General features: G+C 35.2%; 2 protein-coding genes across 3 annotated transcripts in view; one reads left to right on the forward strand and one right to left on the reverse strand.

The window, feature by feature from the left end:
- Positions 1-5976, reverse strand: part of LOC140436536 (lactosylceramide 4-alpha-galactosyltransferase-like) — a 46374-nt gene extending 40398 nt beyond the window's left edge. Inside the window, exon 1 of one of the 2 annotated variants that reach the window (XM_072525429.1) lies at positions 5853-5976. The gene's annotated coding sequence lies outside the window, so the exon portion shown is untranslated. The remainder of the gene's footprint in view (positions 1-5852) is intronic. The other variant, XM_072525426.1, reaches the window with a different exon arrangement.
- The window catches only part of LOC140436540 (phospholipase A1-like), a 234149-nt gene extending 210547 nt beyond the window's left edge, over positions 1-23602 (forward strand). The window contains exons 5-6 of the mRNA XM_072525442.1: positions 2701-2866; positions 23505-23602. Of these exons, the coding sequence (XP_072381543.1) occupies positions 2701-2866; positions 23505-23577 (239 nt within the window). The 3' untranslated portion in view covers positions 23578-23602. The remainder of the gene's footprint in view (positions 1-2700; positions 2867-23504) is intronic.
- Positions 23603-24060: the final 458 nt, after the last annotated feature.

The following is a 24060-nucleotide window of genomic DNA, read 5'->3' on the forward strand; positions in this document are numbered from 1 at the left end:
CACAAGGGTTATTAGCCCAATGATAACCTATGTAATAATACCTAGGTAATATACAAAGGCTAGCATGCCTGTGTATTACGGGGGCCATAAAAACAACTCCTACTGCAGCGTTGGAAGTCCTGCTGAATCTACCACCACTTCATACCTTTATACAAGGCGAAACCAGATCAGTGATGCACAGATTAATCCATAGTCAGCGACATATAAGCCAGATGCATGGTGCTGACAACAGAAAGCTAATCGAGGAGCTAAAAGTCGATATTGTGATGGGGCAACCTATCGATGCAACAGCTACGAGATATAGCTTTAACAATAAGTTCACAATTAAGATACCAGGCAGGGAAGACTGGAATAAAGGTGTACCCATACAGGCTGCTGCTACCTGGTACACTGATGGCTCAAAAACATCGGAGGGTGTGGGAGCCGGCATAGTAGGAACAAATCAAGGGAAACATTTTCCAGTAAGTCTATCTAAGGATGTGACCGTTTTCCAGGCGGAAATAACGGCAATCCATCACTGCGTGGAAGAAATAGAAAGGCATAAAAGAACGTTCCGTTCAGTTGCAATCTTCACAAATAGTCAGGCAGCGCATAAGGCACTCAACTCTGTAGAAGTCAATTCTAAGTTAGTATGGGATTGTGTGTGTGCCCTAAATAAACTAGGAGACCGTAGCAAGGTCAGAAGAGCAATGAAAAAGCAGATGAAATTTCCAAACAAGGCTCATCAATGCCATTAATTGAACCGGAACCCTACTGCGGCATTGCAAAGACAGTAACAAGAACGGCTACAAGGAAGTGGGTAGCTCGCAAATCTCTGGAATGGTGGAAGAATTCACCAGGATAAAAACAGGCAAAACAGTTTATTACAGAACATTTGCCAAAATTTACGGCAGACCTAATAAGCAAAGACAGGAAAACAGTCAAAGCCATAGTAAGTCTTCTATCAGGGCACTGTAAGCTGTATAGGCACATGAAGTTGATGGGATCATGAGATGATGACCTGTGCATATTCTGCTACCTCAAAGAAGAAACAGCAGAGCACACCTATGTCAGTGTGACAGTCTGGCAAATGTGCGGTTCTTTGCATTAGAAGAAGAAAATCCACTGGCAAATAGCTACATGAAAGTTATAGTCTCGAAGCTATTAGACTTTTTAAAAAGGGTCAGGAAGAGAATGTTCTCTAGGACTAGAGAACCAAAATAGATCTGAAAAAATCGCAATAGAATAGGCCAAAAGGCCACCTCCCTAAATCTATTTATCTATCTATCTAGCCAAAACAGACACGTTTTCTTTTTATACTAGTTAAAAATTTTTGTTTAATAGTTTCCAATAATATATCTTCAAAACTTCTCCAGCCGAACGAACTTTCTCGTGTGATTTCTGGTTCAACATTATTTCGTCTGCTGTTCGCTAATACTCGTGACTCAATTATTTTCAGTGTTTTGTTCAAAACACATGTTTTGGAAGTTTTTTTCATAATTTTGCCTTTACGTCTTCACGAGCTATTGATCTCATCTTCCTTTTAACGATCTAAATACGCAAAGATCCAGATCCAGACATTTTATTTACATCCTTTTAAGCAAGTTGAAGATCGATATGTGAACTATGTCCATCATAAATCAGTAACGTAAGTCGTTTAGCTCTAGTAAATTAAAAAAGAACTTTTTTCAAAATAATTTGTAAATGTCTCTAACTCCATCCAGCCATTTTTTTGTTAGATCGTAGATTATTCCTGGAAATTCTTAATCGCTAGAAGCCATTTACGAATCCCAAACATGTTTTTCAAGAAAACAATAATTAATGGAGGTGCTTTTTCTCCCTCTGCATTACACTTTTTTAATCAAGTCTCAGCCATAATTAGTTGATAAAGAAAGGATCGACATTTTTCTCCTGCAGCTTCAGCGCTTTGCGTTGTTTTCAAGGAAAGTTTATGAGCTTTTTTGAACTGATTGAAAAAATCATCTCCAGGAAAGCCATCAAAAAATGGTGTGTACTTGTTATTTTGACTAACACATATTCCGATTAACCCAAGCACCTCCTTCTTGGATAGTCCAAAACACCATTGGGCCATTTTCTAATTCCATCTGCAATACCTTTTTCAACATCTGAAGAAAGTACAGTGGGTCTTCCCTCTGTTCGACTGTTCACTCCTCGGATGCCGTTTATATGAGTAAAAAGTTTTGCTTTGGGTATGGAATATACTTTTGCTGAATAAACGAACGATATTGCCGTTCGTATAATTTAATCCATACAAGTGCCAAGGTCCGGTTGGTTCGATGGTAACGCGGCGCTTCTAACGCGACGACATTAGTGACATTAGTGCTCTATATGAGAGTCTTAACAGCTCTCTTAGGACCATGTTATACGAGTGCTGCCATCGCCATTAGCGTCGGCTCAACTGGACAATGGCACTATCATGGAGTAAATTATACGAACGACAATGTCTTTCGTATAATTTACTTCATGGTAGTGGCGTAGTGCCATTGTCCGGTTGGGCCGACCCTAACAAGCGTTGCTAATGCGACGACATTAGCGTTCTTATAACAAGGCTCTAAAGATAAACCCAATAATAATGTAAATTTTGCACCTTATAGAAAAAAATTCAAATTCGTTTCACATTTTACATTGTTGTCTTAACAAATTTCATTATTTCGTTAAATTTTCATGTGTATTTTTGTTTGTAATGAATAATATTTTCAGATCCACCAATATGCAGTCACATATTAGCTGGAGTGTACTTTGCCGAGACGATTAGAAACCCAGGATCTCTTTTTGTCGGCACAAAATGTGGCAACCTTGCAAGTTACTATCTTGGATTCTGTAGATCTGGAGAAGTGGCCTTAATGGGCGAATATACCCATATTTCGTAAGTAGTGATGATCATACCATATTAAACGATGCGATATAGATATCCTTTATCCTTCTTCTTTTTGATTCCATTAGTGTCCAAGTGTCTATATGTCTAATTTTACTCCTGTGAAATTAAAATGTCATTTAACCGTGCCAATAAAAACAAAAGTGTTAAATGTACATGATGCTCTTATACATGAACATTTTACAAGTACTGTTCGAAGTATATTTTCTAAATCTTCAGATATGAGCGTAGTTGGGGAAGCAACTATTTATAGATTTTTACAGAATCATCTAAAACAGGGAGAAACCCATTCATATAGACGATACTATGAAACAATCGATTCGAAGAAAAGTTCATTCATTTTATTTACAAAAAAAGATTTCTACTTTGGATAAACTTTTAGTAGACATTAATGAAGACGAATCTTTGCCAAACATTAAAAGAGATAAATTGTGGAAAACTTTGCGTGAATTAGAATTCGTTTATGAGAAAAACAATAGAAAATGTGCGCATAGAGAAAGAAGAAATTATTTGTTGGAGGAGGCTACAATGGAGCAAATGAAGGGTATTTTGTAAATAAGTTTGGCAAGATAAACTAAAAAAGCATTTATAGGTTTGTCTACGGGCTTAAAATTTCCAAACGGTAAAGGTCGCTGTTTAATTATCACTCATATTGAAGGAGATAAAGGATTTGCTGATGAAGGCTTGCTAGATTTTATTTCAAATTCTACGAACGACTACCATGAAGAAATGACTGCTGATGTTTTTGAGAAATATTTCAGTCAATGCTAGATTTATTACCCACCAATTGTGTAACAGTCATGGAAAATGCCAGTTACCATTTAAGATTGAATGAACCGTTACATAACACTAAATGGAGAAAAAGAGAACTCTTGGATTGGATAATAACCAAAGAAAAAGTAGTGCCAGTAGAAGCTTTACTCAGAGTTATTGCAGCTATGCAAACAATATTCACCAGAAGTAAAGAAGTATATTGCAGATGAAAGAGGAAAAAGAACATGGAGGCATGATGGATAGGCAAAACGCTATAGGACGTGACATAGCAGAGGAAAAAACATTTTGAAAACTCGATATATTAATAGACGAAACAATAGAACCAATTATTATGTCTGTGGGAAATAAAGAAACTGATGCTGATGCCTCCTTATCGGAAAAAGACAACTTATGTATTTTGGTATGCAATTATATATTTATATTACTAATTATAAGTTTATATGACGCTAGTCATTATCATCAGTGGCGTTACAGCTCTTTATGAGCCAAAGCCTTCTTCAGAACAATCCTCCATTCGCCCCTGTCTCTGGCAACCCTTCTCCATGCTCTAATTCCGATAGACTTCAAATCATTTTCTAGGTTGTCTTGGTACCTAAGTCTCGGTCTTCCTCTTCTTCGTTGTCCGATCGGCCCTCTTCGGTCAAAACCTTTTCTGACTATGGCATCTTCCTCTCGTCTGATTACATGACCTATCCATCTGAGGCGTGCTACCTTAATGAATTTTACAACGTCAGGTTCTCCAAATCTTCTATAAAACTCAAAATTGTAACACCTGCGCCACAAACCTTGTTCTTTTATGCCTCCATATATTCGTCTTAGTATTTTTCGCTCAAAACGTTTGAGCAATTCTTGGTCATTCTGTGTTAGTGTCCAAGTTTCTGAACCATATGTTAGCACTGGTCTTATTAGTGTTTTGTATACAGTCAGTTTAATTTTTCTAGGCATTTTTGAGGCCATCTGTCTTTGAAGCCATAGTAACACTTATTGGCGAGCACTATTCTTCTTTTGATTTCTTCACTGACGTTGTTATCTTTGGTTAGCAGCGACCCTAAGTATATGAAGGTGTCAACACCTTCCAGTTCTAGGTCATCAATTATTATTCGTGTAGGTGTCGGGTTGCTTGACCTAGTGCAACACATGTATTTGGTCTTTTGAACATTTATATTTATTCCCATTCTGTGTGCAGATGCTCTTAACGACCAAAATGCTTCAGTCAGAGATTCTGTGGACCTACCTATGATGTCTATGTCACCTGCGTATCCGACAATTTGTACTGCTTTGTTAAAGATAGTACCATTCGTAGTAATCTGCAACTCTCGAATTATTTTTTCTAATGCCAGGTTAAATAAGAGACACGATAGTCCATCACCCTGTCTTAGTCCATTTTTTCAATGAAAGGGTCTTGAGAGATCGTTTTGGATTTTTACCATGCTCTCTGCACCTGTGAGTGTAAGTTCAGTTAACCGGACAAGATCAAACGGAATGCGAAATTCTATCATAGCAAATAGAAGTTTATTTCTATTAACGGAGTCGTATGCGGCTTTGAAGTCAACAAATATGTGGTGGGTGTCGGCGCCGAACTCTAGGGTTTTTTCAAGGATCTGCCTGACTGTAAATATCTGGTCCGTTGTTGATTTATTAGGAGGGAAACCGCACTTATATCCTCCCGCTATTAGAGTGATGCCTCTATAATTATCACACACCATCATGTCTCCCTTTTTGTGTATAGGACACAGTACACCCACAGTACCCAGTCTGTGGGTGTTTCTTTCTGTTGCCAGATTGCAGTTATCAGTTTATGCATGTGTTTCATGAGGGGGTCGCCGCCATTTTTGAAAAGTTCGGCAGGGAGATTATCCGAACCGGGAGCTTTATTATTTTTCAGTGTTGCGATGGCTTCTCTAATTTCTTTTTCGGTGGGGGGGTGGTTGCCGATCATCTTCATTCATTTGAAACATGGGATCCTCAATCTCGCCATCTTCGTGGTTGCCGCTAAGCAGTTCTTCAAAATGGTCCGCCCATCTGTTTAGTATCTGTTCTTTAGTCTATTTAATAAATTCGATAGATCAGCATTAGAACGCAACATGCCTATCTCTCTGAAATGGATGTTTTTGTAAAATTAAATTTCATGTTATTTTACTCACTATTTAAAAGAAATATATAAATTCGTTGTATCAGTTTTTTAATTAGTCAGCATACTTACACTTCATATAAATCAGTACTATTTTGGCCGATTAATGAAGTCCATTATCACATTCGTCTTATACACATAATACATATCACAATGATCAATCAATAGAATAAAAATATCACTAACAATTCTTTTTCGTAACTGACGCCCCATCGTTTACCGGTTTTCTCAGTTTGTTGATAAGGATTTCATATTTTTTTATCTTTATTGAGCAAGTTTTATGACCCATTTCACATATATTACAAGAAACATTATTGTTATTAATCCTTGAATGCTGAAATTTCTTGAGCTCTTTATTAAATTATAACCTGTTTATATTTATTATAAATAAAAGTAGAGATATAGACCAGAGAACGTCATTATTTACTTATAAACAATATACACTGTGTCCGTAAAGTATGGAGCAAATTCTTTTTTAGCTAAACATAGCATTTTAAGAAATAACCCTGAAACACGTCGATTTTTGATTTTAATTTACCGTATTTTAAAATAATATTCTAATATACAGGGTGAGTTACTTTCGCCTAATGACGTCACCGTTATTTTTTTTAAATGGAATACCCCCATTTTGTCTCAATTTTCGGATTACTCTAGCTGAGCTGATTCCAAATTAAATGATTCCTGATTTAGACCCAGCTTTTTTATGTTTTCTAGGAGGTTCTGCGGGATGACTCCAGTGGTAGAAAGAATAATAGGTATCGTCTGGGTACTTTCCATTCTCCATTGTCTCCTGATTTGTATTTCTAGATCTCTGTACTTGGCGATCTTTTCGTTGTATTTAACACGTAAATTATTGGTGTTGGGTATCGCCACATCAATAAGTGTTGTTTGCTTAGTAATTTTATTAACTAGTATGAGATCCGGTCTATTATGCGCCACTGGTTGGTCTGTTAGCACAGTGCGGTCCCAGTATAGCTTGTAGTTGTCATTTTCAACCATTCTGTCAGGGACATATTGAGAATAAGGAAGATGGTCGGTTTGGAGAAGTCCCAGTTTGTCAGCTAGTTCTTGGTAGATAATCTTTCCTACTGAGTCATGGCGTTCTTTATAATCAGTACCGACAAATGCCTGGCAGCCACCGGTAAGATGTTGGATGGTTTCTTGGGCTTGGCATCCATATCAGCATTTGTCATTTTGGACTTGAGGATCTTGAACAATATATTTCAGGTAATTTTTAGTTGGTATAACCTGATCCTGAGTTAGTTAAAACTAACTCACTTAACTCGAAGAGAAACAGCCGAAAAAGAATATCAAGATATAAAAAATTGTATTCATCAGGCGGCCAAAGAGGCATTGGGGTACGAAGAAGCTGACAAAAGAAAAAATCCTGAGTGGTGGAACGAAGAAGTAGGAAAATTAATTAAAGACAAAAAAAAAGCTTATCAAACATGGCTATCCACGAAAGACTCAGAAGACCGCAGAATTTACAGCAGACTCAACAGGGAAGCAAAGAAGGAAGTCACTAAAAGAAAAAACGAAATGTGGGAAGAGAAATGCGAAGAGATGGACCGATGCTTAGGAGGAACCAAAGTGACACAAGCTTGGAAATTCATAAAAAGTATTAGAAAAGAAAGAAAAGATGAGGGAAATATAAACCTGATTCAAAATAAAAAGTGGGAAAAATATTACGAAACGCTATTAACAGAAAGTAGGCACGATTTTATGGAAAGACCTGACCATATCTCAATGACAGAAAACTCAGAGGTGCATGAGATAAACAAAGAAGAACTGAAAAAAGAATTGAAACAAATGAAAAATGGAAAAGCACCCGGGCCTGGAGACATTCCCATCGAGTTGGTGCAACATGGACCGGATGCTCTTTTGGAAAGCATAGTGAATATTTTTAATAAATGCTTAATTGAAGGCCAAACGATTCCAGACGATTGGAATTTGGCCCACATTAGCCCCATTTATAAAAAGGGAGACAGAAAAGAATGCGGAAATCATAGAGGCATTAGCGTAACTAGCTCGCTGGGAAGGTTATATGGTCGTATATTGAAAAGAAGAATAGAAGAGGAGTATAAAGAAATTGAAGAACAAAGCGGCTTCAGAGCAGGAAGATCGTGCGTGGACAACACATTTACCCTTCAACAAGTAATTGAAAAACGAACAGCTCGAAACCTCCCTACGCATCTGGTATTTATAGATCTGGAGAAGGCTTATGATACAGTTCCTTTAAAACTCTTATTTAGTGTCCTGACGAAAACGGACCTTAGTAAAACATATCTAAAAGCAATACTGAACATCTATAAATGTCCTCAAAGCACTGTAAAAACAGGAAATACTTTCTCAAGGGTATTTACAGTAACGAAAGGCTTGAGACAAGGATGTTGTCTTTCCCCCACCCTATTCAAAATATATATCCAAGAAGCACTGCACCAGTGGAGACAAAAATGTGCGGGAATGGGGTTGAAGCTTAACAACCATTATCTGACAACGCTGTTCTTTGCAGATGATCAAGTACTAATTGCAAGCTGTGAAGAAGATGCAGATTATATGCTTAGAAAGCTCAAAGATGAATACGAAAAATGGGGGATGAGTATGAATATGTCTAAAACAGAATATATGCGAATAGGCAATGAAGACGAAGACCCGGATTTGGAAATTAGACAAATGAAAAGGTGCTACGAATACAAATATTTGGGAAGTATTATCTGCAGTAAAGGAACAACGGAACGAGATATAGACTATAGAGTGCAACAAGGCAGGAAGAGTGTTCAAATTCTGAATTCGATACTTTGGTCCAACAAAGCTACTATGAGAACTAAAATGACTATCTACAAAGTAATTGTAGAGCCCATTCTTACATATGGAGCAGAATGTTGGCAAATGACAGTAAAAGGAAAGAAAAAAGTTGACACGGTTGAAATGGACTACCTAAGAAGAGCTTGCCGTATATCAAGAGTAGAACGTATACCTAATTCTGAAATTAGAAGAAAAACAGATAGAGTACATACAACTTCTGAAAGAATAGAAACTAGACAGTTAATATGGTATGGACACGTACAGAGGATGGACGACAACAGATGGCCAAAAAGAGCTATGGAATACAATCCAAGTAATAGAAGGAAACGAGGAAGACCAGCCAAGTCTTGGATACAAGGTGTTATGGAAACCATGAAAGATAGAGCCATTGATGAAGACAGTTGGAGAGATAGAAAAAGATGGCGATCGAAATGCGGGAAGCGGCAGAAGCTGTAGGATCCCCGCTTATATATATATATATATATATATATATATATATATATATATATATATATATATATATATATATAACCTGATCCTGAATGGCAAGTAGGAAACCCTCAGTCTCGGGAAACATCTTTCTTGATGTCAACCAATAGTTCGACACTGTATTGTCGACATATTCTTGGCTGATCTCATTGAGTTGTCGCCCATGCAGAGGTTTACTCATCCAGGTGCGCATTTTTTCTTGCTGAGTCAGGTGGTTTATGCGCATTTCTTATTCTCTCAGTTTAAGCGGCGTTGTATCATCTACTGCGCAAATTGCTCGATGTAAAGTAAATGTCTCAGCCTGTACCTGAAAATAAGTTCTTAAATTAGCAATTTGTTTATCCAATTGCTCACCTATATCCATAAGTCCTCTTCCCCCTTGATACCGCGGTAATGTTGTTCTCTCTACTGCGCTGCGTGGATGATGTTTTTGCGCCTTTGTGAGAAGTGTTCTTACTTTCCGCTGAAGACCCTCTATATCCGTTTTTGACCACTTTATAATACCAAATGAGTAGCTCAGCGCGGAACAGGCGTACGTATTTAATGCCTTAAACAAATTTTTACTGTTAAGATATGACCGATTTAGTTGTCTTACTCTTCGCACGAACTCCGAAGTTAGTTCAGTTTTCATTTGTTTATGGTCAATTTTCCGCGCTTGTTTTACTCCGAGATATTTGTACATATCATTTTCACCCATTGCCTCGATGTTTTGGCCATCTTGCATATCGAAACCTCCGGGCTGAACCTTTCCTCTGACTATGTTTAGTATACGGCACTTGTCTAGTCCAAAATTCATACTGATATCATTTGAGAAATTTTCTACAGTTTTTAGCATCTCATCTAGGTGGTTTCGAGTGGAAGCCATTAATTTTAAATCATCCATATACAACAGATGATTAAGCTTCGCTACAACAGTGTTGTTATTTTTGATGCTAAAACCTGAGTCAGTAGAGTTCAGCAGCTGAGATAGTGGGTTCATTGCTAGGCAAAACCAAAGTAGACTCAACGAGTCCCCCTGGAAAAGCCCCCGGTTAATAGGGATATCTTCAGTTTCGATATTAATTTTACCCGGTATTTGAAGGTGAATTTTAGTCTTCCACTCTGCCATTATATGCTTCAAAAAGGTCACGAGATTATCATCGACTTTATATATTTTCAATATATCTATAAGCCATTCATGCGGCACTGAATCAAAAGCCTTCTTGTAGTCAATGAAGGCAGTAAAAAGGTTTCTTTTTTGGTGTACGCCTGGTTAGAAATGACTGAGTCGATAATAAGTTGTTCCTTGCAGCCCATGGACCCCTTAGCGCATCCTTTCTGTTGAGGCTCTATGATATTGTTCAGAGCACAATGTTGGTAGATACGCCGGGCCACACAGTATTTCCTGTGAATTAGAAATAAGATTATTAATAAATGCTGTTAAAAGCTCATGAACACTCCAAAACTTCTTTAGCCAGAAGTTTTGAACTCCGTCTGGTCCAGGAGATTTCCAGTTATGAAGCTCTTTGATAATGTTCGAGACTTCTTCAGTGGTGAAAGGTTCATAAGGAATATTACTGTAGTGTTGACAGTTGTTCGTCGTTTGTTCAATCCATCCAGCATTGTTGTTATGAGTAGCTGGCGTCGAAAGTTGGTTTCCCCAAAACTCATGAATTTCTTCTTGGCTTGGGTAGGATTTATTTACATTTTCTACGGTGGAATTTAGTTTTCTATAGAAAGCCTTCTCTGCATTCTCAAAAAGTATATTGTCGCATTTACGGTTGTTACTAACTTTGTATCTCCTTAGGCGACCTGAATAAACGGAGAGTTTTTGTTTTAATGTGTCCAGGCAGTGTTGAGCTGTGTTGTTTTCTGGATCATGTTGTGAGTGTCTTGGAGTGTTCAGAATTATTTCTTCAGTTCTTTTAATTACTTTTCGACTTCTTAGTCCTCGGATGTATTCTGTAATTTGTCCAATATCCCTGTGCAATAATTCAATTTTACTCAGCAGTCTTTTTTCCCAGGGTGCAATTCTGTTTTCAGTCCTTCCGATATTAGTTCCCCGTCGTGTTCTGATCTTAATGTCCATAACATTAGCAATTGCTGTTGCTGCACAATAAATCAGCATATGCAAGGTAGTTTCAGCACTCAAAAACTCTTGTAGAAAAGTTTTAAACTGGTGATCTATGAAGCGTTTATCTTGATTTATGGTAAACATTTCATCGAGATTTCCAAAATTGAATTTTAATATCTTATATGTGGTAATTAAGTCTCCACATTGTCGGCGAAGTTCAAAAGAAGTTAAGTTAGCCATACTAAGTCTTTCTGCATAAGAAGGTCTTCTCGGTCCCAAAGGAATTCGAGTGGCTTTTCTTTGAACGTTTTCCAACAAAGTTTTGTCTCGAACCAAATCAGGATACCACGTTGGTCTAGCTTATTCAAAAATGGGTCTTATGTAAAGAGTGTAGAGTTTATAGAATGACTGCTTTGAAACTCTCGAAAAACACCTCAGACTAAGATATACCCTTGAGTTCGCACGTTGACAAATAGAAGTAATATAGTCGGACCGGTATAGGTTAGGTTATACGAGAACACAGAATCTAATGGTTACCCTTTAACAAAGTACGGCACAAGTGGGTTATTTTTACCAATTCGAAGCACTACACATTTATTCGCATTTAAGGGTAGTAGCCACTGGGAACACCAAGTTAAAATAGAGGCCAAGTTAAAATAGAGCCAATAGAACGATATTTTACTTGAAAGATAATAAGGAACATCGCTGGTATAAACCTTAAAAAGTAGAGGACCAAGGACAGGGCCCTGAGGCACTCCACTTTCCACTGACCTGTCTTGTGAGAAAGATTCACCAACTCTAACTTTGTAATGTCGTTCTATCAGGTAATCATCTATACAACGAAGTAAAGTACCGAGAACTCCGAAATGTGCTAGCTTATGTAGAAGTCTGCGAATTAGGGGGTAAGGAATTCTAAATTAAAGAAGTTTGTATCTAACGGAAGATGGTATTTGTAGAAATTATGTTGTGGACGGTATCGAGAAATGCAGTTCCCATTAAAGAGGGGTTGTTTAAGTCTGCAAAAAATAAATGCCAGATTTGAGAGAGTTCAGTGTCAACTTCAGAAAAGTTGGTAGTAGCATATGTTACAATATTATTTTTGCGGGATAGTATTTTAATTGAAGTGGATGTGAGCCATTATAACTGCATGAACTGACTTTCCCATAGAAGAACTGACTTCGAGAGATGAATTCAGCTGTTTGTCGTTAATAAGCACTAGATCTAAAGTAGAAGGTTGGTTATTAATTCTAAATCTAGTAGATTCTGTGATGAGCTGTATTAGGTTTAAATTTACTACAAAGCTTTTAAACAAATTATGAGCGTTTTCCGCGTCGGATAATGAAGTTATTAGCCAGGTGATCTCTGAGAAATATAAATCTCCAGTAATAATATTATCAAGAGATGATAGTTCTTTAAGTTTTGTAAAGAAAACATTATCATGTGCAAGTATTGTAACGGGTAGACGATATATACATACTAAATTAAGGCAAAAAGGATTTTTAGTAACAGATAAGTGAATTGAGTCTATTTCAGGAATATCTAATAGCTTAATGTTAATTTTGAAAGTTGTGGTAATAATAATAAATTCATACACTGCCACCCACACGATTTTCTCTGTCTTTACGATATATTATATATCCATTTATATTAATAGAGGAGTCAGGAATTGAGAGTTTAAGCCAAGATTCGGCAATGCAAATAATGTCCGGTTTAAGAAGTTGCACTGTGCATACAAATTCGTCAATCGAAAGTGAATCTAAATTAGTATATAGAAATAGCCAGTCATTAAGGGTTAATCGAAATAATTCAAATTTCAAACAAAATATACACTTTTAATTTTCTCGAAATTTTCAGCGAATACATACATCCCAGTGGAAATTTTTCTCACGAACCGTTAGATGTAGCAAAATTCAGAGTATGGCAGAAGAACGAGCGGCCAATTTGATGTAGGAAATGTCCCTTCGCTTGACTCTCGGACCAAAATTGACGCCAATATAGCCGATTAACGAAATTTGATAAAAATCCAATGGTCTACAGTTTTTTCGATTTTCCGGCAAAACGGTATATAATTTCTGGCCGCGTGTTTAGATTTTTTTAATCAGCAAGTCACCCTTAATCGAAATAATTCAAATTTTAAACGAAATATACACTTTTAATTTTCACGAAATTTTCAGCAAATACAGACATTCAAGTGGAAATTTTTCTCACGAACCGTTAGATGTAGGAAAATTCTGAGTATGTCAGAATAAAGGGCGGCCAATTTTATGTAGGAAATGTCCATTCGCTTGACTCTCGGACCAAAACTGACGCCAATATACCCGATTAACCAAATTTGATAAAAATCCAAGGGTACCCCCTTGGAAAATTTTTTCCAAATTTTCCAACAAAAAAATTTTGTTTAATGTTTTGGTACATGCACTTCGTCCAGCTTATTCCAAACATGTGTTTTTTTCTGATTCTTTAACTCCAGTTTGCCGGAAAAGATAAAAAATCGAATTAAAAAATCTACAGTTTTTTCGATTTTTCGGCAAAACGCTGCAAAATTTTTGGCCACATGTTTAGATTTTTTAAACAGCAAGTCACCCTTAATCGAAATAATTCAAACTTTAACCGAAATATTCACTTTTAATTTTCACGAAATTTTCAGCAAATACAGACATCCAAGTGGAAATTTTTCTCACGAATCGTTAGAGTTAGGAAAATTCTGAGTATGGCAGAATAAAGGGCGGCCAATTTTATGTAAGAAATGTTTATTCACTTAACTCTCGGAGAAAAATTGACGCCAATATAGCCGATTAACCAAATTTGATAAAAATCCAAGGGTACCCCTTGGCAATTTTTTTCCAAATTATCCAAAAAAAAAATTTTGTTTAATGTTTTGGTACATGCACTTGGTCCATCTTATTGCAAACATGTGTTTTTTTTCTGATCCCTTAACCCCAGTTTGCCGGAAAAGAGGAAAAATCGAATTAAAAAATCTAGTTTTTTCGATTTTCCGGCAAAACGGTGCAAAATTTTTGGCCACATGTTTAGATTTTTTTAATCAGCAAGTAACCCTTAATCGAAATAATTCAAATTTCAAACAAAATATACTCTTTTAATTTTCTCGAAATTTTCAGCGAATACATACATCCAAGTTGCAATTTTTCTCACGAACAATTAGATGTAACAAAATTCTGAGTATGGCAGAAGAACGAGCGGCCAATTTTATGTAGGATATGTGTTTTCGCTTGACTCTCGGACTAAAATTGATACCAATATAGCCGAATAACGAAATTTGATAAAAATCCAATGATCTACAGTTTTTTCGATTTTCCGGCAAAACGGTGCATAATTTCTGGCCACGTGTTTAGATTTTTTAATCAGCAAGTCACCCTTAATCGAAATAATTCAAATTTCAAACAAAATATACACTTTTAATTTTCTCGAAATTTTCAACGAATACATACATCCAAGTGGAAATTTTTCCCACGAACAGTTAGATGTAGGAAAATTCTGAGTATGGCAAAAGAACGAGCGGACAATTTTATGTAGGAAATGTACAATCGCTTGACTCTCGGATAAAAATTGACGCCAATATAGCCGATTAACCAAATTTGATAAAAATCCAAGGGTACCCCCTTGGAAAATTTTTTCCAAATTTTCCAAAAAAAAATTTTGTTTAATGTTTTGGTACATGCACTTGGTGCAGCTTATTCCAAACATGTGTTTTTTTCTGATCCCTTAACCCCAGCTTGCCGGAAAAGAGGAAAAATCGCAATTTGATAAAAATCCAATGGTCTACAGTTTTTTCGATTTTTCGGCAAAACGGTGCATAATTTCTAGCCACATGTTAATTTCTTTTTATACATCCAATCCAGCGAATACATACATCCAAGTGGAAATTTTTCTCACTAACAGTAAGATGTAGAAAAATTCTGAGTATGGCAGAATAAAGGGCGGCCAATTTTATGTAGGAAATGTGTATTCGCTTGACTCTCGGAACAAAATTGACGCCAATATAGCCGATTAACGAAATTTGATAAAAATCCAATGGTCTACAGTTTTTTCGATTTTCCGGCAAAACGGTGCATAATTTCTGGCAACGTGTTTAGATTTTTTAATCAGCAAGTCACCCTTAATCGAAATAATTCAAACTTTAAACGAAATATTCACTTTTAATTTTCGAGAAATTTTCAGCAAATACAGACATCCAAGGGGAAATTTTTCTCACGAACCGTTAGAGGTAGGAAAATTCTGAGTATGGCAGAATAAAGGGCGGCCAATTTTATGTAGGAAATGTTTATTCGCTTGACTGTTGGAGAAAAATTGACGCCAATATAGCCGATTAACCAAATTTGATAAAAATCCAAGGGTACCCCCTTGGAAAAATTTTTCCAAATTTTCCAAAAAAAAAATTTTGTTTAATGTTTTGGTACATGCACTTGGTCCAGCTTATTTCAAACATGTGTTTTTTTCTGATCCCTTAACCCCAGCTTGCCGGAAAAGAGGAAAAATCGAATTAAAATATCTACAGTTTTCTCGATTTTCCGGCAAAATGGTGCATAATTTTTAGCCACATGTTTAGATTTTTTTAATCAGCAAGTAACCCTTAATCGAAATAATTCAAATTTCAAACAAAATACTCACTTTTAATTTTCACGAAAATTTCCGGAAATACAGACATCCAAGTGGAAATTTTTCTCACGAATCGTTAGAGTTAGGAAAATTCTGAGTATGGCAGAATAAAGGGCGGCCAATTTTATGTAAGAAATGTTTATTCACTTAACTCTCGGAGAAAAATTGACGCCAATATAGCCGATTAACCAAATTTGATAAAAATCCAAGGGTACCCCTTGGCAATTTTTTTCCAAATTATCCAAAAAAAAAATTTTGTTTAATGTTTTGGTACATGCACTTGGTCCATCTTATTGCAAACATGTGTTTTTTTTCTGATCCCTTAACCCCAGTTTGCCGGAAAAGAGGAAAAATCGAATTAAAAAATCTAGTTTTTTCGATTTTCCGGCAAAACGGTGCAAAATTTTTGGCCACATGTTTAGATTTTTTTAATCAGCAAGTAACCCTTAATCGAAATAATTCAAATTTCAAACAAAATATACTCTTTTAATTTTCTCGAAATTTTCAGCGAATACATACATCCAAGTTGCAATTTTTCTCACGAACAATTAGATGTAACAAAATTCTGAGTATGGCAGAAGAACGAGCGGCCAATTTTATGTAGGATATGTGTTTTCGCTTGACTCTCGGACTAAAATTGATACCAATATAGCCGAATAACGAAATTTGATAAAAATCCAATGATCTACAGTTTTTTCGATTTTCCGGCAAAACGGTGCATAATTTCTGGCCACGTGTTTAGATTTTTTAATCAGCAAGTCACCCTTAATCGAAATAATTCAAATTTCAAACAAAATATACACTTTTAATTTTCTCGAAATTTTCAACGAATACATACATCCAAGTGGAAATTTTTCCCACGAACAGTTAGATGTAGGAAAATTCTGAGTATGGCAAAAGAACGAGCGGACAATTTTATGTAGGAAATGTACAATCGCTTGACTCTCGGATAAAAATTGACGCCAATATAGCCGATTAACCAAATTTGATAAAAATCCAAGGGTACCCCCTTGGAAAATTTTTTCCAAATTTTCCAAAAAAAAATTTTGTTTAATGTTTTGGTACATGCACTTGGTGCAGCTTATTCCAAACATGTGTTTTTTTCTGATCCCTTAACCCCAGCTTGCCGGAAAAGAGGAAAAATCGCAATTTGATAAAAATCCAATGGTCTACAGTTTTTTCGATTTTTCGGCAAAACGGTGCATAATTTCTAGCCACATGTTAATTTCTTTTTATACATCCAATCCAGCGAATACATACATCCAAGTGGAAATTTTTCTCACTAACAGTAAGATGTAGAAAAATTCTGAGTATGGCAGAATAAAGGGCGGCCAATTTTATGTAGGAAATGTGTATTCGCTTGACTCTCGGAACAAAATTGACGCCAATATAGCCGATTAACGAAATTTGATAAAAATCCAATGGTCTACAGTTTTTTCGATTTTCCGGCAAAACGGTGCATAATTTCTGGCAACGTGTTTAGATTTTTTAATCAGCAAGTCACCCTTAATCGAAATAATTCAAACTTTAAACGAAATATTCACTTTTAATTTTCGAGAAATTTTCAGCAAATACAGACATCCAAGGGGAAATTTTTCTCACGAACCGTTAGAGGTAGGAAAATTCTGAGTATGGCAGAATAAAGGGCGGCCAATTTTATGTAGGAAATGTTTATTCGCTTGACTGTTGGAGAAAAATTGACGCCAATATAGCCGATTAACCAAATTTGATAAAAATCCAAGGGTACCCCCTTGGAAAAATTTTTCCAAATTTTCCAAAAAAAAAATTTTGTTTAATGTTTTGGTACATGCACTTGGTCCAGCTTATTTCAAACATGTGTTTTTTTCTGATCCCTTAACCCCAGCTTGCCGGAAAAGAGGAAAAATCGAATTAAAATATCTACAGTTTTCTCGATTTTCCGGCAAAATGGTGCATAATTTTTAGCCACATGTTTAGATTTTTTTAATCAGCAAGTAACCCTTAATCGAAATAATTCAAATTTCAAACAAAATACTCACTTTTAATTTTCACGAAAATTTCCGGAAATACAGACATCCAAGTGGAAATTTTTCTCACGAACCATTAGATGTAGGAAAATTCTGAGTATGGCAGAATAAAGGGCCAATTTTATGTAGGGATTGTGTATCCGCTTGACTCTCAGGCCAAAATTGACGCCAATATAGCCGATTAACAAAATTTGATAAAAATCCAAGGGTGCCCCCTTGGAAAATTTTTTCCAAATTTTCCAAAAAAAAATTTTGTTTAATGTTTTGGTACATGCACTTGGTCCAGCTTATTTCAAACATGTGTTTTTTTCTGATCCCTTAACACCAGTTTGCCGAAAAAGAGGAAAAATCGAATTAAAAAATCTACAGTTTTTTCGTTTTTTCGGCAAAACGGTGCATAATTTTTAGCCACGTGTTTAGATTTTTTTAATTAGCAAGTTACTCTTAATCGAAATAATTCAAATTTCAAACAAAATATACACTTTTAATTTTCTCGAAATTTTCAGCGAATACATACATCCAAGTGGAAATTTTTCTCACGAACAGTTAGATGTAGGAAAATTCTGAGTATGGCAGAAGAACGAGCGGCCAATTTTATGTAGGAAATGTCCATTCGATTGACTCTCGGATAAAAATTGACGCCAACATAGCCGATTAACGATATTTGATAAAAATCCAATGGTCTACAGTTTTTTCGATTTTTCGGCAAAACGGTGCATAATTTCTAGCCACATGTTAATTTCTTTTTAAACAGCAAGTTACCCTTAATCGAAATAATTCAAATTTTAAACAAAATATTCACTTTTAATTTTCACGAAATTTTCAGCAAATACAGACATCCAAGTGGAAATTTTTCTCACGAACCGTTAGATGTAGGAAAATTCTGACTATGGCAGAAGAACGAGCGGACAATTTTATGTAGGAAATGTGTATTCGCTTGACTCTCGGACCAAAATTGACGCCAATATAGCCGATTAACCAAATTTGATAAAAATCGAAGGGTAAAAAATGTTTTCCAAATTTTTCAAAAATAAAATTTTGTTTAATGTTTTGGTACATGCACTTGGTCCAGCTTATTTCAAACATGTGTTTTTTCTGATCTCTTAACCCCAGTTTGTCGGAAAAGAGGAAAAATTGAATTAAAAAATCTACAGTTTTTTCGATTTTTCGGCAAAACGGTGCATAATTTTTAGCCACACGTTTAGATTTTTTTAATTAGCAAGTCACCCTTAATCGAAATAATTCAAATTTCAAACAAAATATACACTTTTAATTTTCTCGAAATTTTCAGCGAATACATACATTCAAGTGGAAATTTTTCTCACGAACAGTTAGATGTAGGAAAATTCTGAGTATGGCAGAAGAACGAGCGGCCAATTTTATGTAGGAAACTAGTAGGTTCTGTGATAGCTGTATTAGGTTTAAATTTACTACAAAGCTTTTAAACAAATTATGAGCGTTTTCCGCGTCGGATAATGAAGTTATTAGCCAGGTGATCTCTGAGAAATATAAATCTCCAGTAATGATAAGATTATCAAGAGATGATAGTTCTTTAAGTTTTGTAAAGAAAACATTATCGTGTGCAAGTATTGTAACAGGTAGACGATATATACATACTAAATTAAGGCAAAAAGGATTTTTAGTAACAGATAAGTGAATTGAGTCTATTTCAGGAATATCTAATAGCTTAATGTTAATTTTGTAAGTTGTGGTAATAATAATTAATAAATAAATTCATACACTGCCACCCACACGATTTTCTCTGTCTTTACGATATATTATATATCCATTTATATTAATAGAGGAGTCAGGAATTGAGAGTTTAAGCCAAGATTCGGCAATGCAAATAATGTCCGGTTTAAGAAGTTGCACTGTGCATACAAATTCGTCAATCGAAAGTGAATCTAAATTAGTATATAGAAATAGCCAGTCATTAAGGGTTAATCGAAATAATTCAAATTTCAAACAAAATATACACTTTTAATTTTCTCGAAATTTTCAGCGAATACATACATCCCAGTGGAAATTTTTTTCACGAACCGTTAGATGTAGCAAAATTCAGAGTATGGCAGAAGAACGAGCGGCCAATTTGATGTAGGAAATGTCCCTTCGCTTGACTCTCGGACCAAAATTGACGCCAATATAGCCGATTAACGAAATTTGATAAAAATCCAATGGTCTACAGTTTTTTCGATTTTCCGGCAAAATGGTGCATAATTTTTTGCCACATGTTTAGATTTTTTTAATCAGCAAGTCATCCTTAATCGAAATAATTAAAATAATTAATTAATAATTCGTTAATTATTGAGAATTTTTCCGTGGCTTTGTTCTCCAGAAGTTTTGCTTTATTTATCAGAATATCTTTAACGTGGTATTCCGAACCCATTACAACCTTTATCATTCGGGGAAATCGTGGATTCGCCTTGCCGACTCTTTAAAAGTCATTTGCTTTTCCTGGCAGAAAACAGTTTCCAAAACAAGCTTAACCTTATTTGTGTCGTCATCTTTTCTGCGTTGTGCATCGCCAAAGGAAGATTCTGTTACGTTTCTAATTCAAATATTTTAAGCACGTGTTATGCGATCTACAGCTTCGTTAGCAATAGTATCCGTGAATTCGGTAGACTTAAATAAATCAATCTGGCTGAGCTTATTGTTTAACTCAGTTATTTTATTATCAAAATCATCAATTTTCGTACGAATTTCCGTTTTAAAGTCTAGGAGAAAATCTTTTCCGAAATATTAGAGATATTTGAGCTACAAGAGTTACAAAGAATACTCAATCCACGAATTTTCTGTCGGGTGTCGCGATCCTCTGAAGAAAGGTCGGTGCATGTAATGTGTATTGTGCAATAGGTTTACGAAAGTACTGTGATTTTTAAGCTTATAAACATTTAAAATCACTCAGATGCATCAACATATAGGAAGTTAATTTTTTTATTCAAATTTTTGTCATTTTTACACGAATTTAAACAAAAATACAATGCCCTACGACTCTTAGAACCCTAGCTAGCCCTTTTCTATTTCTGGATTTTACAATTTTACACTAGAGGATCTCGAATAGTGCGCCAAGCTTTTCCCAACAGGTTGAAAAATTTGCATTTTGTTACTTGTTTTCCTAAATTTTTGCTCTGCCAATCTGTTAACGAAGCATCCCATAAAGATTTGAGCCCTTTAAACACAGACACATTCAAAGGCTGTAATATTGCAGAAGTATGTGGCGGTAATTTAAGAATAGTCACATATTCTGCTATAGCCAACGCAATCAGTTCGGGTAAAATTTGCGATAAATGACAATCATAAATCAAAAGAGTTTGAATGCAGTTTTACAAAAAAAAAAAAACGTTTTTGGACCATAAAAAAATACTGGGTCAGTCATCCAACCATTTACGGATACGTAGTAAGATATCTCTGGATACTCATCTGTACCAAACATATTTCCCCATAATCTTTTGCCCTTGTGGAGTATCATAGGTGACAATATGGATCCGTTGGCATTAGCACATGCCAAAACTCTTGTTGTTTTCCTGAACCTGTAATTTGCCTTTGTCCTGTTTCTCCGATTCCAGTTACAACCTTAGTACGACTGGGATCATAATTCAAAGCCGTTTCATCTGCATTCCATATCCCAGTAGGGTATTGATGCAGTTTCATATTATTCATAATAGTTTCCAGTTGATCAAAGAAACTGTAAACAACAAATAAGTTACTTTATTGTTTTACACGTGATGCCTCAATTATCTCAGATTTTTTAATAGAAAGTAGGTTGCGTTTTGAAAAATTCAGAAACCAATCTTCACCAGGCTTTGCTTCTTTAAAGGGGTGTTTGCTGAACACCCTCAGATGTTTGCTTAACATATAACTGTACAGTGGTGAGTATGTCTTTTCAAAAAAGTCCAAACCACCACTTACTCATAGTTTTTATCCAAGAAGCCAAAATGTCTTCATCTTCTTTAGAAAGGGCAGTTTTACTCATAAATCACAAATCACACCTGTCATAGGTGAATATAGGAAATAGAGTTTAATTTTTTTTTCGGTTTTTCTATCGATTTCGGTACGCTATGCTCCATTGCAGCCTTCTTTAGTGAAGATTTTCCCGATTTCACATCTCTTATTATCATTTCTACTGCTTCTTGTGAATACCTATTTCCGACATCAAGATTGATAGTATTTTTAATATACTTTCTTGGCATTTTTGCACTCAAAAAATAAGTTTTAATCAAACGAACCTCGAAACTCTTGGAACCACAATTGCCCCGATATCACCTTTCACAGTTGCACCAAAGAATATAGACGCATATGCGTCTATATTCTTTGGTTGCACCGATCGCGTGTCATGTCAGGACAATTGTGGAACCCTTCTCAATTACCAAACTATTCTTCTTATACTCTGGTTACCGACCGCTAGATGGTGCCTCTAGTTTATTTTCTGAAGCATGTATTGACAATTAGCACTGCTTCTGTACTGAACCAAGTTTTTGAAATTTAAGTCAACTACGACGCAATTTGCTTAAATAAAAAGATGATGGTCAGGCTGTTAGTTGCTAACTGAATTTTTGTTTTTGTAGCTGAATATCTCCAAGAATTTGTCACTAGTTACTACTGAGAGATTAAACAAACATGTACTGTAAATTTTATAATATCTTGTTAATTAAAAAGACAATAATGGGTGCCACAGTTACCCCAAACCACAGTTACCCCATTTCACCCTATACAGAAAATTTATAACAATTAATTTGTGTATAAATCCTTAATTTGTAATCTCACATTAATCTTAACTTTCTAATTTCCCTGTACATAATTGTTGTAGAATCTATAATACACTTTAAATACGAGGATACTGACCTTCCGTTAGAAATCGATAACTTGCTAAATTATTGCAAAACTTCCGAGTCCGGAAAATACTCGTACAAAGTACAAAATTGAAAATTACATGGACTTTGTGATGACTTGTCGCTTTATTTATGAGATTATAAATTGGGTTTTAACGATGTTTAGCGCATAGTATAATTAGATCATTTACATCATACAGAAGTCATTGTTTGAAGTTCCGTCGACTGTACTTATTAGCTACCAATAAAACATTTACTCCACGACTTCAGAAATTATTTCACATCCTCGAACGAGAAGTTGGAGATAAGGGCATTCGAATTATATTTGTCCATCCATTTTAGCCATTGGTCCTTCGAGCCGGATATGAACCGGCGACCTATGGATATACAGTCTATGTAAAATACATTTGTAATGTTTTTGAGAAAAAGTAATTGTAAAAATAATAAGCATATTTCAAGAAAGATCTGAGGAGATCTGATTTTCAAATAAAAAATTATTTTTTTGTAAAATTTATTGATAACAGATATTTATAACTATAATATATAAATATTTTAGTTGCTTTTTATTTTATAACCTTTTCTAGTAATAATAAGAATGGAAAAGTAAAATTTTGCAAAATAAATAATTATTTTAAATTGTTTAAACAAATTATTCAGTTAAATGAACAATTCACAAATTACCTAATGCATGTTTATAATCTACGCCGCAACGTACCTAAATTTAAAAAAGAAACATCAAATTTTGTTGATTAGAACCGGAGATATTGCGACTATTATAAATTTGAATTTATGAATTGAGTTTTTGAAATAGTAAAATCTCGTCGCTTTTAAACCCCTTATCTTTAGCGCATTATAGACGGCTAAAGAGATCTAATCCTAGTCTAAGATTAGTTTTATCTAATTAATAAATTATTTTATGTTTCAGAACAAATGGGATCTACTTCGTGAAAACATCAAATAAGCCGCCATTTGCCTTAAGTATATTACAGTTTAAATAAAATAAAAATATTATTTCCAATTTTAGTTATGATTTATTTAAACTCTTGAACCGAATAGTTTTGTTAAACTATCACTGATGAGCCACAGGCATTAAAGGCATTAGAAGCATATTTTTTGTTGCGGAGACGGCGGAGAGTAACGTAATAATTTTAGCTGTATGAATAATGCCCGGACGATATGAGTAATAACAATTGACATTGATTAAAGATGATTAAACTTAATGTTACAAAAGTATTTTTGGATTCGAATGGTTTGTGTTCAAATGTCCACAGTCCGACCACAGTTGTGTTCAACCACAGTAATGGATGTACGTTATGTATCCAACGGAAGAGAGTGAATGGCGAGTTTTCGTCGTCAAAAAACTGGAACGTTTCAGCTAAGGGGAAAACCTTAACAGAAAATCCTGTGTGTGACGTGTAAATATAAACTGTTGATTTTTTTAAGCGTAATTTTAACTGTTTTCGTTTCTAATCATGCTAGTA

Source organism: Diabrotica undecimpunctata, chromosome 3 (assembly GCF_040954645.1).
Source record: "Diabrotica undecimpunctata isolate CICGRU chromosome 3, icDiaUnde3, whole genome shotgun sequence".
Taxonomy (NCBI): domain Eukaryota; kingdom Metazoa; phylum Arthropoda; class Insecta; order Coleoptera; family Chrysomelidae; genus Diabrotica; species Diabrotica undecimpunctata.